General features: G+C 40.6%; 1 protein-coding gene and 1 long non-coding RNA gene across 5 annotated transcripts in view; one reads left to right on the top strand and one right to left on the bottom strand.

Moving 5' to 3' along the window:
* Positions 1-1,682: 1,682 nt before the first annotated feature.
* ADSS2 (adenylosuccinate synthase 2) overlaps positions 1,683-12,965 on the top strand; it is a 32,932-nt gene continuing 21,649 nt past the window's right edge. For all 4 annotated transcript variants that reach the window (XM_081486830.1, XM_081486831.1, XM_081486828.1 and 1 more), the window contains exon 1: positions 1,683-2,069. In XM_081486830.1, coding sequence (XP_081342956.1) covers positions 1,887-2,069 — 183 coding nt within the window. In that variant the 5' untranslated portion in view covers positions 1,683-1,886. The remainder of the gene's footprint in view (positions 2,070-12,965) is intronic.
* Positions 8,257-12,153, bottom strand: LOC145505106 (uncharacterized). Its single transcript, XR_014052845.1, has 2 exons — positions 11,492-12,153; positions 8,257-9,964 (listed from the first exon to the last, which is right to left on the bottom strand). It is a non-coding gene; the product is annotated as an uncharacterized LOC145505106 (long non-coding RNA).

The raw sequence follows: 12,965 nt of genomic DNA, 5'->3' as shown, positions 1-12,965 counted from the left end.
CCTCATTATAATAGAATAGACAAGGGAATTTGGTAAGTTCTAGGACACACATTTTAAGATAATAACTAGAATTATGAATGGTGCATGTGTGTGTGTGCTAAGTTGCTTCAGTTGTGTCTGACATTTTGTGATCCTGTGGACTGTAGCCCACCAAGCTCCTCTGTCCATGGGATTCTCCAGGCAAGGATACTGAAGTGAGTTACTGTGTCCGCCTCCAGGGAATCTTCTCAATCGAGGGGTAGAACCTGTGTCTCTTATGTCTCCTGCACTGGTAGGCAAGTTCTTTACCACTATACCACCTGGGAAGCCCTTATGAATGGTAATAATACACCAGAAATATCAGATTTCGAGGAATGTTATATTTATGAAGCATTTATAACACATACCTATACAGATGCAATATAAAGAAGGCTTCGTATTATTTACTTAACAATGCTTCCCATGTAATTTCCCAAATAAGTCCAATTAGTTTAATATCTCCCTTTTTATAAACAGAGAGAACAGATCCTCTGAGATGCTCCAGGGGCCCTCCAAAAAAAATCCCAAAGTTAGTTTAAGGTCAAAAAGACTTCAATTATAGCTTGATTTGGGGGAAGTTTTTCAAAAATATCAAACATTTTGGACGTGACTAAACTGGATCACATCATTATAAAATAATATTTAACTATTCATTTAACTAAAGTGACAAAAAGATTTCAAAGGTTAGAGCATTGTTGCTGGGGCAAAGGAGGAAACTGCCTTCCATTTTTTAAAAGCAGGAGATAAAATTCCTATGTGAAAAATGTCTTCCCTTATCCCAGAAGAAAAGTAATATTCTTATCTTCCTTCTTCCTTGTTAGGCAATCTGCTCGGAGTGGTACCTGCATGAGAGCTTTCCCCTTTGGGGCTTCCTGATTCCGTTTAAAACGAGCTTTATTTTCATAGTATACTTGGGAATCTAGTGGCAACTGAAACACTAAACACTACAGAAAGGACCTGGGCTCTGGACTGACCATCTAGAACCAATGCACTCCTCACTAGAGGTAGTTAACTAACCTTTAAATCCTGTAAAATAAGGATAAGATAGTATTACCTACCTCATATGGTTGTTACTGTATTCGGGCATACACTATAATGACATCGGCATTTAATTCTAATAAGAAGGTATAGGACTGTACGTATTCTGTCGATTTTCAGGCCTAATGACCTCGACATTACTGCTTTACATTCGAGTTTGCCCTTTTTTGATGCCCGTTCGCATCTCTGTTCTTACTTTCAGAACTTTAGTTTCCAATTCTAAATCTATAGTATGTTCCAATTCATCCCATTTGTATTTTGAAGTTTCACCCTTCGTATCTTGTATACCCTATCTCGTTCCTTAATAAAAGCAAATTAAGAAACAACTTAAAAACAAACATTTTTCACAAACTGAAACGTGCAGATGGCAGACACGAAATCACCGGAATGCTCCGCTTTGACCAGAGCGCTGCCGGGAGTTGTAGTCTGACGCACCGGCACGTACCTCCCCGCCTCTCCAGTTTGAAAAGCCGGAGAAAGGGCTGGTGGGCGGGGCGTTAAGGTTGACGCGCGCTCGAAGCCCCGCCCCCGTCCTTTCCGTTCTGGGTTCGCAGTGGAGGGGCGCGCCCGGCCGCGGAAGGGGCGTGGCTTTTTCCTGGGGCGGTGCTGCCAAGGCCGGCGTGCGCGGGGAGGTCCTGGTGCCCCTCTGAGAGAGCGGCGGGAGCGCGGGGCGGGCCTGGCGGGAGGGTGGCGACCCTTCAGGTGGGGCGGGGGCGGGCTGGCTCTGGCTCCTTCTTCCTCCGCATGTGGCTGGCGGCCGCAGAGCAGTTCAGCTCGCGCACTCCCAGCTACCCGTGTCCCCTTCGGGCTCTCCTCGTGTCTCCGGAGCCATGGCGTTTGCCGAGACCAACCCGGCAGCATCCTCCTTGCCCAACGGCGACTGCGGCCGCCCCCGGGCGCGGCCTGGAGGGAATCGGGTGACGGTGGTGCTCGGCGCGCAGTGGGGCGACGAAGGCAAGGGGAAGGTGGTGGATCTGCTGGCGCAGGACGCCGACATCGTGTGCCGCTGCCAGGTGAGGCGGCGGGGCTCTGACGGGAAGCCGGCAGGGCTCTGACGGGAAGCTGGCCCCTGCGCTCGGGCCCGGAGCTCGCATCCACCGTCCGAAATAAGGTGTTACCTTGACGTTCTTTCCTCTTCCTACGAGCTGCGGCGACGTGGAGAAATGGCGGGAGGTCGGAGACCCCTGACCTGGGTCTCGGGCTGCGGGCTCGTGATGGCTCAGGAGGAAAATGCGGCTTGACTGGGGAGCCTTTGAGATGCGCGAGTCCGGGGGAGTTGCAGTGTTCCGTCCGAGGACCAGTGCCCAAACCCAGGACTGGGGCCAGGGTGGAGATGGGAGACCGTGCGAGTTTGAGGAGCTACCGCCCGAGGCCTGCTGGCGACCCCGGGCAGAGACCCTAGGGGGCCGCAAAATCGTCCCCGTCATCACCCATCCGCCCAGGGGATACCACGTGGCCCGAAGCGCCCAGAAATCCAGACTCGCCACTCCCCCACCTGCAGGCCTGAGCTTGCCGAGCTTTGCCTCCTCGGGTCCACCTTGTTGACGTGAGAACCCACCTCTGGGCTTTAGGGCGGTTTATGACCGTGTAATGGCCCCGTTTTTTACTCGGTACCCCGTATACTAAGGAAGGTTAATTTTATTTATTGGTCCTAAAGGTAGGAATCCCAGCTCTTTTACGAATGAGGCAAGTGAAAGAACACAAGTGTCAAATCTAGTATTTATAAATATTTACATTGTTAACGCGCACACGTAGAGTGAACTTTCGGGAAATGGAATGGTAATATACTTCCTACCGGGAGACACGTGGTTTTCAGTGTAAGCCGCCTTCTTATTTGTCGTTTGCTTTGAAGCAGCCAAGAGGCTAGGTCTTCCTAAAAGCTCATAGGTAACTGTTACGAATTTCAAAATTCGAAATAGTTGAGCAATAAGCCCTTTCAGGACGAATGGTAATGTGATGCTGAAGTTAACTGCTGTTTAGGTTGCAAGAATGTTTCTTCTTCATAAACTGTGTACATGGCATAATATAATAATGCTGTGTGCATTCTAACAAGTTCGTAGGCCTGCTTGATTAGAAGTGTTCTACCTAAAAGTGAATACCATTTTGGCAGGCAGAAAAAAGTAATCGTACGTACATCAAAAGTTAAATGCAAAAATCTTGTTTTTTGCGTGAGGAAATCCATCCTGCCCGTTTCTGGGTTAAGATAGCTGTTACACCAATTGCTTCCTAGTATTACCACTAACACCACCACCACTTCTCTTCCAGTCTTCTATTCTTCCACCCCTCTGGCTACACACAGGTTACTTCACCACAGTCCTAAAGGTGTTGCCTCACAATGCCCTAGGAGCTGCTCCAGAAGACTATCACCTTCCTTTTCTCTTAAGATCCTATATTGCTGTGCTGTGGCAAAGTATGGGAATACCTAACTCTTTCTCGGTGGGAGGAGAGGTTGAGGCCCCTTTAGCTACTTCACTGTCATTTCTGATATCTTCCTTACGCAGAAATGGTTGTGGTTTAGTCGCTAAGTCCTGTCCAACTGTTGTGAAACCATGGACTGTAGCCCACTAGGCTCCTTTGTCCATGGGATTCTCCAGGCAAGAATACTCCAGGGGATCTTCCCAACCCAAGAATCGAATCTAGGTCACCTGCATTGCAAGCAAATTCTTTTATACAGAAATAGCTAACAGAAATAACAGAATAAATATATTATAGATTGTAAGAAGTTTTGGGGGATGTAACCATTTTGCGTTTATTCTAAAAGATCCTCAGTTTTAATAATCACTTTGAAAAGAAGTAGAACTCACTTGTTGGTTGGAGAGGGTATTACCATGTTACTGTAAAAAGTAATCTTGAAGGTCATGGGCTGATCTGATCTGATGCCCTTGGAAAGTCTGGAGAAGTGATTGGGAAGGAGCCAAGTTTGGCTTTACAATGTTAGCTGAAGATAGAGGAGAAACATATGAGCAGACTTGTTAGGCAGACTTGACTCACCTGTAAAATTTTGACTTATTACCTTCCTTATATAATTTTAAAAATTTATGTTCTTCTAGTGTTTAAGAACCCAAAGGATTCTTATGTCTTGCTAATGCCGGTAGATAAATAATGAATAGATTTAAGAATATCAGTTGTGATTCACTTTGGTAACTATATTATTTGGTCAGTCCCAGTAAGCTGACATCTCTTAGTGAAGTTCTCCTGACTTACAAAATTGATAGTTATGGACTGTTGAAATTCTTAAGAAGTATGTATAAGAGAGCTGGGACATCAACTTTTGGAAGGACATTTTGGACTTGAATTGCTCTGTTTGATGATTTAAGTTTTGTGTATTATTGAAAATAATATGCACTTTTTAGAGTTTACTCAGTATATTTTGTCATATTCATGCCATAAACTCAAATTTTATAGTGTTTCTCCAAAAGTGGCATACACATAATGTGTCTCTAATGGAATCATAAAGTAAGGAATTTCTGCCAATAAAAATACAGTTTAAAAGAAAAACTGATGTTGCATTTAACTATTTATTTTAGTTATAAAATGTCTTTTTGGAAAGAATAGGTGCAAAGCTTGTGGCATTTTCATCATGATTTTAGATTTGGGATTTATAGGAAGTTATAACTTGTTAGATACTTATACTTTAGATCCTTAAATAAGTGTGTAGGATTTACATGGAAGGATGACTTAATTCAATAGGTCTTCTAAGAAAGAGAAGGAGAATTAAGTATATAGGACCAGTTTCTGGCATAGTTCATTCTCCAACAATCGCATAATAAATATCTATAGGGGACCACTTAGCCCCAGAATTTTAGCTCACAAAGGCAGGGCTTGTGCTCACAAGGCGTTTATAGTCTAGTGGACAACTGTTACTTAGAAAAGTATTGCCAGGGTGGGGATAGAGAAGGGTGTACCCTTAGTGTGGGTTTTTCAGAAGGTTAAAATATGGGAATAGGAAGGCCCCTTCCTGGCAACACAAAAATAGTTTTATTAGAAGGTCTGTTACTGTCCCCCCACCCCAATTCCTTCAAAGTAAATTAGTCTCTATTTTCTTTATTTCGTCAAATAGAAACTACAGAGATTTTGACTTTTGTACTTTATATCAGGCCTTAAGCATGGGCTTGTTTATTCTGGTGAAAGTAAAGCTTGGTAGTCTTGGCTATGACAGGCATGAGGTTAGTTGCCTGTGATTGGGGTAGCTAGAACAGTATTCGGAGTAGGCAATGGCACCCCACTCCAGTACTCTTGCCTGCAAAATCCCGTGGATGAAGGAGCCTGGTAGGCTGCAGTCCATGGGGTCGCCAGGAATCGGACATGACTGAGCGACTTCACTTTCACTTTTCACTTGCATGCATTGGAGAAGGAAATGGCAACCCACTCCAGTGTTCTTGCCTAGAGAATCCCAGGGACGGGGGAGCCTGGTAGGCTGCTGTCTATGGGGTCGCACAGAGTCGTACACGACTGAAGCGACTTAGCAGCAATAGCAGCAGCAGAACAGTATTTCCTTTCTTTGTGTTTTTCTCCAGGGTTTTAATGTTAATATAAAGAGGAAATACTAAGTAAAATTAATTATAAAGGGCAAGTATGTCCTGTCACATGCTGTATGTAAAGTTGGTCATAAAACTAAGCACAATGAAAAAAATGTAGCTAGATGCGGGTATCTGCTGAAGGGTCTGAAACCAGCTATTAGCAAGAGATAAAGAAATGCAAAAGACATACCAGCAGCAACTGAGACTTTCTCCTTGAAATACTCAGAAAGGTTGAGAGATAATTTAAAAGAAAATAACTTCAGTGTTTTTTTAATACCTTGACCTTATACAGCTAAAATTATCTTCTAAACCACCTCCCATAATTTTGAAGATGGTGGAGAATTAGCATTTAAGGTAAGCCATTCTTCCAGTTTTATAACAATTGCTGTTTCTTTGTCTCATATCAGGATTGTTTTCTATATATAGTATTTTCCAAGATCATACATAAGTGATTACCACTGTGTGGTGTACTTGGTTAAATCTTACTTTCTTGGATTATTGTGCTTTCCCTTGGATTATAGAATGCTTTCCAGGTGGCGCTAGTGGTAAGAACCCACCTGCCAATGCAGAGTCGGACACAACTGAAGTGATTTAGTACTGTTAGAATGTAGGTTTCTCAGAAAGAGGACTCATTCCCTTTTTGTTTTCTTCCATAGCACCCAGTACTACATGAGACAGTGTGTGCTTAGTTGCTCAGTTGTGTCCAACTCTTTGCGACCCCATGGACTATAGCCCGCTAGGCTCCTCTCTACATGGGATTCTCCAGGCAAGAATACTGGAGTGAGTTGCCATGCCCTCCTCCAGGGGATCCTTTCCAACTCGGGGATCGAACCCAGGTCTCCTGCGTTGCAGGCAGATTCTTTACCATCTGAGCCACTAGGGAAGCCATGTGAGGCAGAGAGGAAGTAATACTCAACAAATATACATTGGGTGACCTGGATCACCCTAGAAATGTCTTTGAATTTGTAATTGAGCCCTTTCCTGTATTATTTTAATATGTGCTCAGTCGCTTCAGTCATGTCTGACTGTGACCGTATGAGCAGTAGCCCACAGGCTCCTCAGTCCATGGGATTCTCCAGGCAAGGATACTGGAGTGGGTTGCCATGCCCTCCTCCAGAGGATCTTCCCCACCCAGGAAATGAACCCACATCTCATGTGTCTCCTGCGTTGCAGGTGAATTCTTTGCCGCTGAGCCACTGGGGAAGCCTTATTATTTTTAATATATTCCTGGGCAATTTAATTGACTATTGATGTGAGCTTAATGTGGAATCCCCAGCATTCCTTGGATTAACATTTGTTACACAGTATTTTTAGCTGGTATTTTTTTATGTTGTACTATTATGTTCAAAAGCTTTACTCCTTTAAAGTTTTATCTCGTATCTATGAGAAAATAGATAACTGATAACTATATAATTTTTGTGCATTTCCTCAACAAATTTCAGTTGACTGCCATGTGTTTCTAGTAAACAGTTTTTCTTTGCTGAGGGCAGTAGATCTCAAAGTTTGGTTGATAAGGATGTCCCAAGTTGTTCACTATTTAAGCTTACTGTATTAGTATAGCTAATATGGCATTATCTTTATTTTTGAGGCATAAATTTTTAAATTATATGAAATTATCTTCAGTAATCTGACCGATATTATTCTGTTTCTTTAATTTTGGTGAGAACGGGTGGATTACCTTGGTAGTTTTAAGTATCTTTAGGAAAAATTGTTGCCCAGAACAAATCTAGAGTGAATTTGTAAATTGATAATATACTTAATAGCTTACTTACAGTAATTGGATACACATCTACGTATGTTTTGGGGACCAAGTCAGTATTGACACCAAAGATTAATGTAGATTAGCAACATAACAGTAAGTGAAGATTGGTGATGTTAGAGTACTTTGTTATCAGTTGAAAAAGGGACTCTCAAAGTTGAGGTATTCAGTATTGTCTGGGGAAAGCATTTGAAAAGAACAGTAAAGTGTGTATATCACAGGGAATGCAATGTTTTGTAATAACCTGTAAGGGAAAAGAATCTGAAAAAAAAAGTATGTATGTGTGTATAACGAATCACTTCACTGTCTACCTGAAACTAACACAACATTGTAAATCAACTATGTGTTGTTCAGTTGCTAAGTTGTGTCCAACTCTTTGTGATCCCATGAACCACAGCACGCCAAGGCTTCCCTGTCCTTCACTATCTCCAGGAGTTTGCTCAAACTCATGTCCATTGAGTCAGTGATGCCATCCAACCATCTCATCTTCTGTCACCCCCTACTCCTCGCGCCCTCAATCTTTCCCAGTATCAGGATCTTTTCCAGTGAGTCAGCTCTTAGCCTCAGGTGGCCAAGTATTGGAGCCTTAGCTTCAGCATCAGTCCTTCCAATGAATATTCAGGGTTGAAGATTGCAGCTTGTGATTCATCCAGCCCAGCATTTCGCATGATGTACTCTGCATAGAAGTTAAATAAACAGGGTGACAGTATACAGCCTTGATGTACTCCTTTCCCAATTTTGAACCAGTCCATTGTTCCATGTCCAGTTCTAACTGTTGCTTCTTGACTTGCATACAGGTTTCTCATGTGGCAGGTAAGGTGGTCTGGTATTCCCATCTGTTCAAGACTTTTCCACAGTTTGTTGTATGCTTCAATTAAAAATAAAAAAGAGGACAGTTAATAGAGGACAGTTCCCATGGCTACTCTGGCTCCAAGATGAAATCGTTCTTTACATTGAACCAACATTTAATTATATTTAATTGAATGTAATAAAATTGCTCTTTAAAAAATAGGGAGGAGGTCCCATGACATTTTTTAAAATGGGACTTTTGTGTGTATTAGGCTTTGAAAACCTGTTTAAAGGAAGGGTTTTATTCATGAGAGAAAATTTTTTGGACTTGAAATCTGCAGTTCAGTTTCAGTATGTTTTAAGAAAATATCTCCATAAATGTTTTAACGATTAGGTGAGTTTTTATCCAGCATTTATAAAGAGCTGCATAACATTGGTTTATGCATTTTTTGGTTGCATGTCTGATCCTCCTGTCTATGACTGTGGTCGTCTCTGACCCTTGTTAAGTGTGTATATTAGAGCACACGCATGCACCTAGACTCGGGAGCTTCTTAATCAGGAACCTGAGATCCTCCAAGTCTATTCCTCTTTCCATTTTCCTTGTGAGTTGTTTTATAATTTAAGGTACAAAATACAAAGTACCTGTGATTTTTGTCATCCATGTGACACTTATCTGTGTATGAAACTGGAAGGCAAACGTAATACTGGAAGGTAAAGCAGATATCTTAAGCTTTTAAGAGGTAACTGAGCAGTGCACTTGGATGTCTTTGCTAAAAAGAAACTCAGATACCCTGTGTATGTTTTCCTATCTAGCGTGTCTGGTTACTGTTGAATAGTTTAATTTGATCAGCTTACTGCTGGTAACTTAAACCTGCTCTACTTTGGAATCACAAGCTAATTGCAGTTATTTGAGTGTTTTTATAAAAGGACAGTCATCCTTGTTTATAATGCCTTTATTGCTGCGGATTGCTGTGTTTTAGTTTTGGCAACTAGTGAAATCAAGAACGGGACACAGGCCAGAACAGTCATTACCAAGAAAAACAGCACAGGTAATCAGCACCAACTCAAAACAAGATTGTTGGGTTTCTAAGGAGCTTGAAGACTAAATACGAAGTGGGAACCCTTTTTGGTTGCTAGAATAGTTCAAAGGCATGGGTCTGAGGCATTGCTACTCTCTGCTGTAATCTGAAGTGTTTATTCTGACTTTTTGATTGATGTTCATTTTGAGCTCTATGATTACAGTATAGTATTCATGTATTCAGAGGAACAAGGATAAAGAGAAGACAGACTATTTTGGAGGCCAAACTAAGTGGCCTGAGTAATGCCTCTGGGCTATGTGCATGAAATTGTGAGCCCTTAACACTCTTGCTATTAGATAGAAAAGAAACACCATTGTTTCAGGTTTGTAACATTGACTGTTTCCATCTCCTCTCACAGCAGAAACTCACTTAGTTGGAGTGATTTTGGAAGGAGGAAGACCTAGTAGCAAACGAAGTCAAGCAAGACTCAGGAGTCACTTTTGCAGACCAGTATCATTTCATTCCACTCTAAAAAAAATTTTTTTTCCTTTCCTTTCCTCTCCTGGACCGTCTTAGAAACTTAGATATAACAACATTTCCTGATCCAAACTTTTATTCTAGAGTTGGGCTTGATAGCCTCTGGTTCTGAGGAACTATGGAAGGAAAATTTAAAACACTTGTCTTCTGACTTTCTTAAGTTTAAAATCAAATTGGGGAAAAAAAGTATACTTGAAAACAGTATAAAGAGCTAAATATTTTTATTTTGAAATATACAATCTAAAACTCCAAGAAACAAACCAACCAGTGGAGCCCCAAAGTGACTTCATATTGTGTGGACAGTCTCTTTGAGGAAAATCATAAGTTTATAATGCCTTTTATGATATTTAAGAGAACAGTTACAAAACAACTAAATAATATTATATTGTCCCTGTGTCTTCCAGTACCATGTTTTAGAGGTTTATTCTTGACGGCATAGATACTAAAATTTAGAAATTAATTTTTTTAGAAATTAATTTTTAATTGAAGTATAGTTGATTTACAGTATTAGTTTCAGGTGTGCATAAGTTAATCATCTTATATTCAGTTATTACTAGTGCGGGATGTGAATTTAGAGAATGGGCTGTATACATACCATCTTGCAATGACTTTGTTTTGTAAATAATTTGGATTCTTTACAAACAATGGAAAAGAGACAGTCTTAAGCAAAATGGGGCTATGTTTAAAGGAAAACCTAGATGGCTAAACCTTGGAGTGGCCTGAGGCAGCTCCTTGGATCTCAGCAGGAAGAAGCAGGAAGAACTGGCTGCCTTTCTCTTCAGGATGCTCTCTTAGGTGATAGGCATCCCTTAACTCTCGCAGTCAAATTCCCGAGAAAGAGAGAAGCTTGATTGGCTCAGGCCTGGAGCTTTTTTCCTCCTCTGGATCAATTACTGTGGCCAGAGAGGATGATTACACACTATGATTTACGAAGTAAATGATATGGGGGAGGGGAGCCCGAGGGACTCAGTGTACTGAAGGTATAACTGACCTTCAGTTCATTTCATATGGGAAGATAAGAAATGAGGAAACAATTCAGGGTTATTCTCATTTGTAAGTTGTCTTCTAATACGTTGTAGACCTTTGGTGCTTTTCTGGAGGGAAAATGTTTGGTGTTAAATAGGTTTTTATTATTTTAACTATAATTAAAATAATGAGACTTAGCTGTTTTGGTTTTTTAAACCCTAAAAGTATATATAAGAAACTTTGCTCTTCATCTTGAAGAACATAGAATTTTAGTTCTGCTCTCCCCCACCTCCATCATAGTATTCTAATTTATTTCAGTGAGGTACAGTTTTTTTTTGGTCATTAAGAAGCTTGTTTAATATTTACATTCCTTTTACATATTCTTCACTTTAATACTGTTAATTTTCTTTTGTTTTGAAGGGGTGGTAGAATGGCTTTATTTTCAAAGAATTGTAGAGTTTTACTTTTCTAAAATTATCATTGTTGTTCAGTTACTAACTCTTGTCCAACTTTTTGACCCTGATCACACCAGGCTTCCCTGTCCTCCACTATCTCCTGGGGTTTGCTCAAGTTCATGTCCATTGAATTGGTGATGCTATCTAACCATCTCATTAATTAGTCCATATCAACTATATCAACCATCTCATTAATTAGTCCATATCAAATAAATACTAACAGTGTCTAGAACTTTACTGGTCACTATAGGGGAAGCAAAGAAGTATTGAGCCCTTGTATTTAAAGAGTTTATATTTGTCATCTTATATCCCTGCTGAATTTTACATTTGTTCTTGTTATTTAATGTAAGAAAAATATATAAGGCATTATAAACTTATGTTCAAAGAGACTTGCCACACAATATGCAGCCACTTTTGAGCCCCACTCGTTTGTTTAATGGGGTTTTAGATGGTGTATTTCAAAATTAAAAATATTCAAAAGTGAAGACATCTGAGATTCATTAAGAAATATTTTATCGATACGGTTGATCTGCAAAACAGCATTAATTACTGTTCCACAGCTCCTTGTTTCTATTACAATTGAACATATTCTGTTTTTTTAGTTAAGTAGTATAAAATATATAGCTGTGATAATTAGAAGTATTTGTTAAATGCTGCATGAATGAGTGGGATCATAAGTGTTATGGGAATTTAGCAAAGCAACAGGAGGTAGTTACATATAACTATTAATATAAATATGTGGTTAATGTTGTATATGGGAGGATACTTTTCCAAATTTGCTTTGAGGCATCTGTTAAAAGTAGAACAAAAGATATATTTATTTTCCATCGTTTATCTGGCCTTCCCAGCGCTAGTTAGGAGAAACATTAAACATAATTAAACATATGTCCTTGCTACTTATCTAGGTACATACTACAGAGAGTTGCCCTTGTGATAAGCTGTTCCATTGCAAATGTGAGAGTCTGCAGTTCAGAGTATAGTTGGCCTCCATATCCATGGGTTCTGTATCTAAGGATTCAACCATCAATCAAAAATAAATTGAAAAAAAAAAATTCCAGAAAGTTCCAAAAAGCAAAACTTGAATTTGCTATGCTGGCAACTATTTACATAGTATTTATGTTGTATTGGGTATTATAAGTAATCTGGAGATGATTTAAAGTATCCCTGAGGGTTTGCATAATCTATATGCAAATGTTACACTATACAAGGGATTTAAACACTTGTGGATTTTGGTGTCTCTGGGGGTGCTGGCACCAATCCCCTGTGGATACAGAAGGAGGACTGTATCTGCCCTGGGAATGTGGTCATGGGTGTTGGTGATTGGGTGAGACTGGCAATGGTATTTCTATTGAAACCTCTTTGTTTTGCTGTCTGCTGCTAACATGTGACCCCTCCTTGGACCTGTGTTTCAGAACAATTTCCTCAGCTCCCAAGAAGGATTTTGTATATTCCACATAATTTGTGGGCTTCCCTGGTGGCTCAGATGGTAAAGAATCTGCCTGCAATGCAGGAGATCTGGGTTCGATACCTGGATTGGCAAGATCCCCTGGAGGAGGGCATGGCAATCTACTCCATTATTCTTGCCTGGAGAATCCCATGGACAGAGGAGCTACAGTCCATGGGGTTGCAAAGAGTCGGACACGACTGAGCGACTAAGCACATTACACACAAAATTTATACATATTTTAGGTTGGCATCCAAATAGGCAATTGAAATTTGAAGCTTCATCTGAGGCTTTTTGTGAAATGACCCTATACTAAAAGTTTTATCATATATAGATTTGTCAAAAAATGCCTTATGAGTAGCTCCGTCTCAGTTCACCTCAGGACTCTTCTGCACAGCAAGCGTTTCAAGATTAGAAGCT

Source organism: Giraffa tippelskirchi, chromosome 5, assembly GCF_054371585.1.
Source record: "Giraffa tippelskirchi isolate mGirTip1 chromosome 5, T2T-mGirTip1v1.2.pri, whole genome shotgun sequence".
Lineage (NCBI taxonomy): Eukaryota > Metazoa > Chordata > Mammalia > Artiodactyla > Giraffidae > Giraffa > Giraffa tippelskirchi.
Note: the sequence above shows the minus strand (reverse complement) of the source record. Positions and strands in the feature narration are given on the sequence as shown.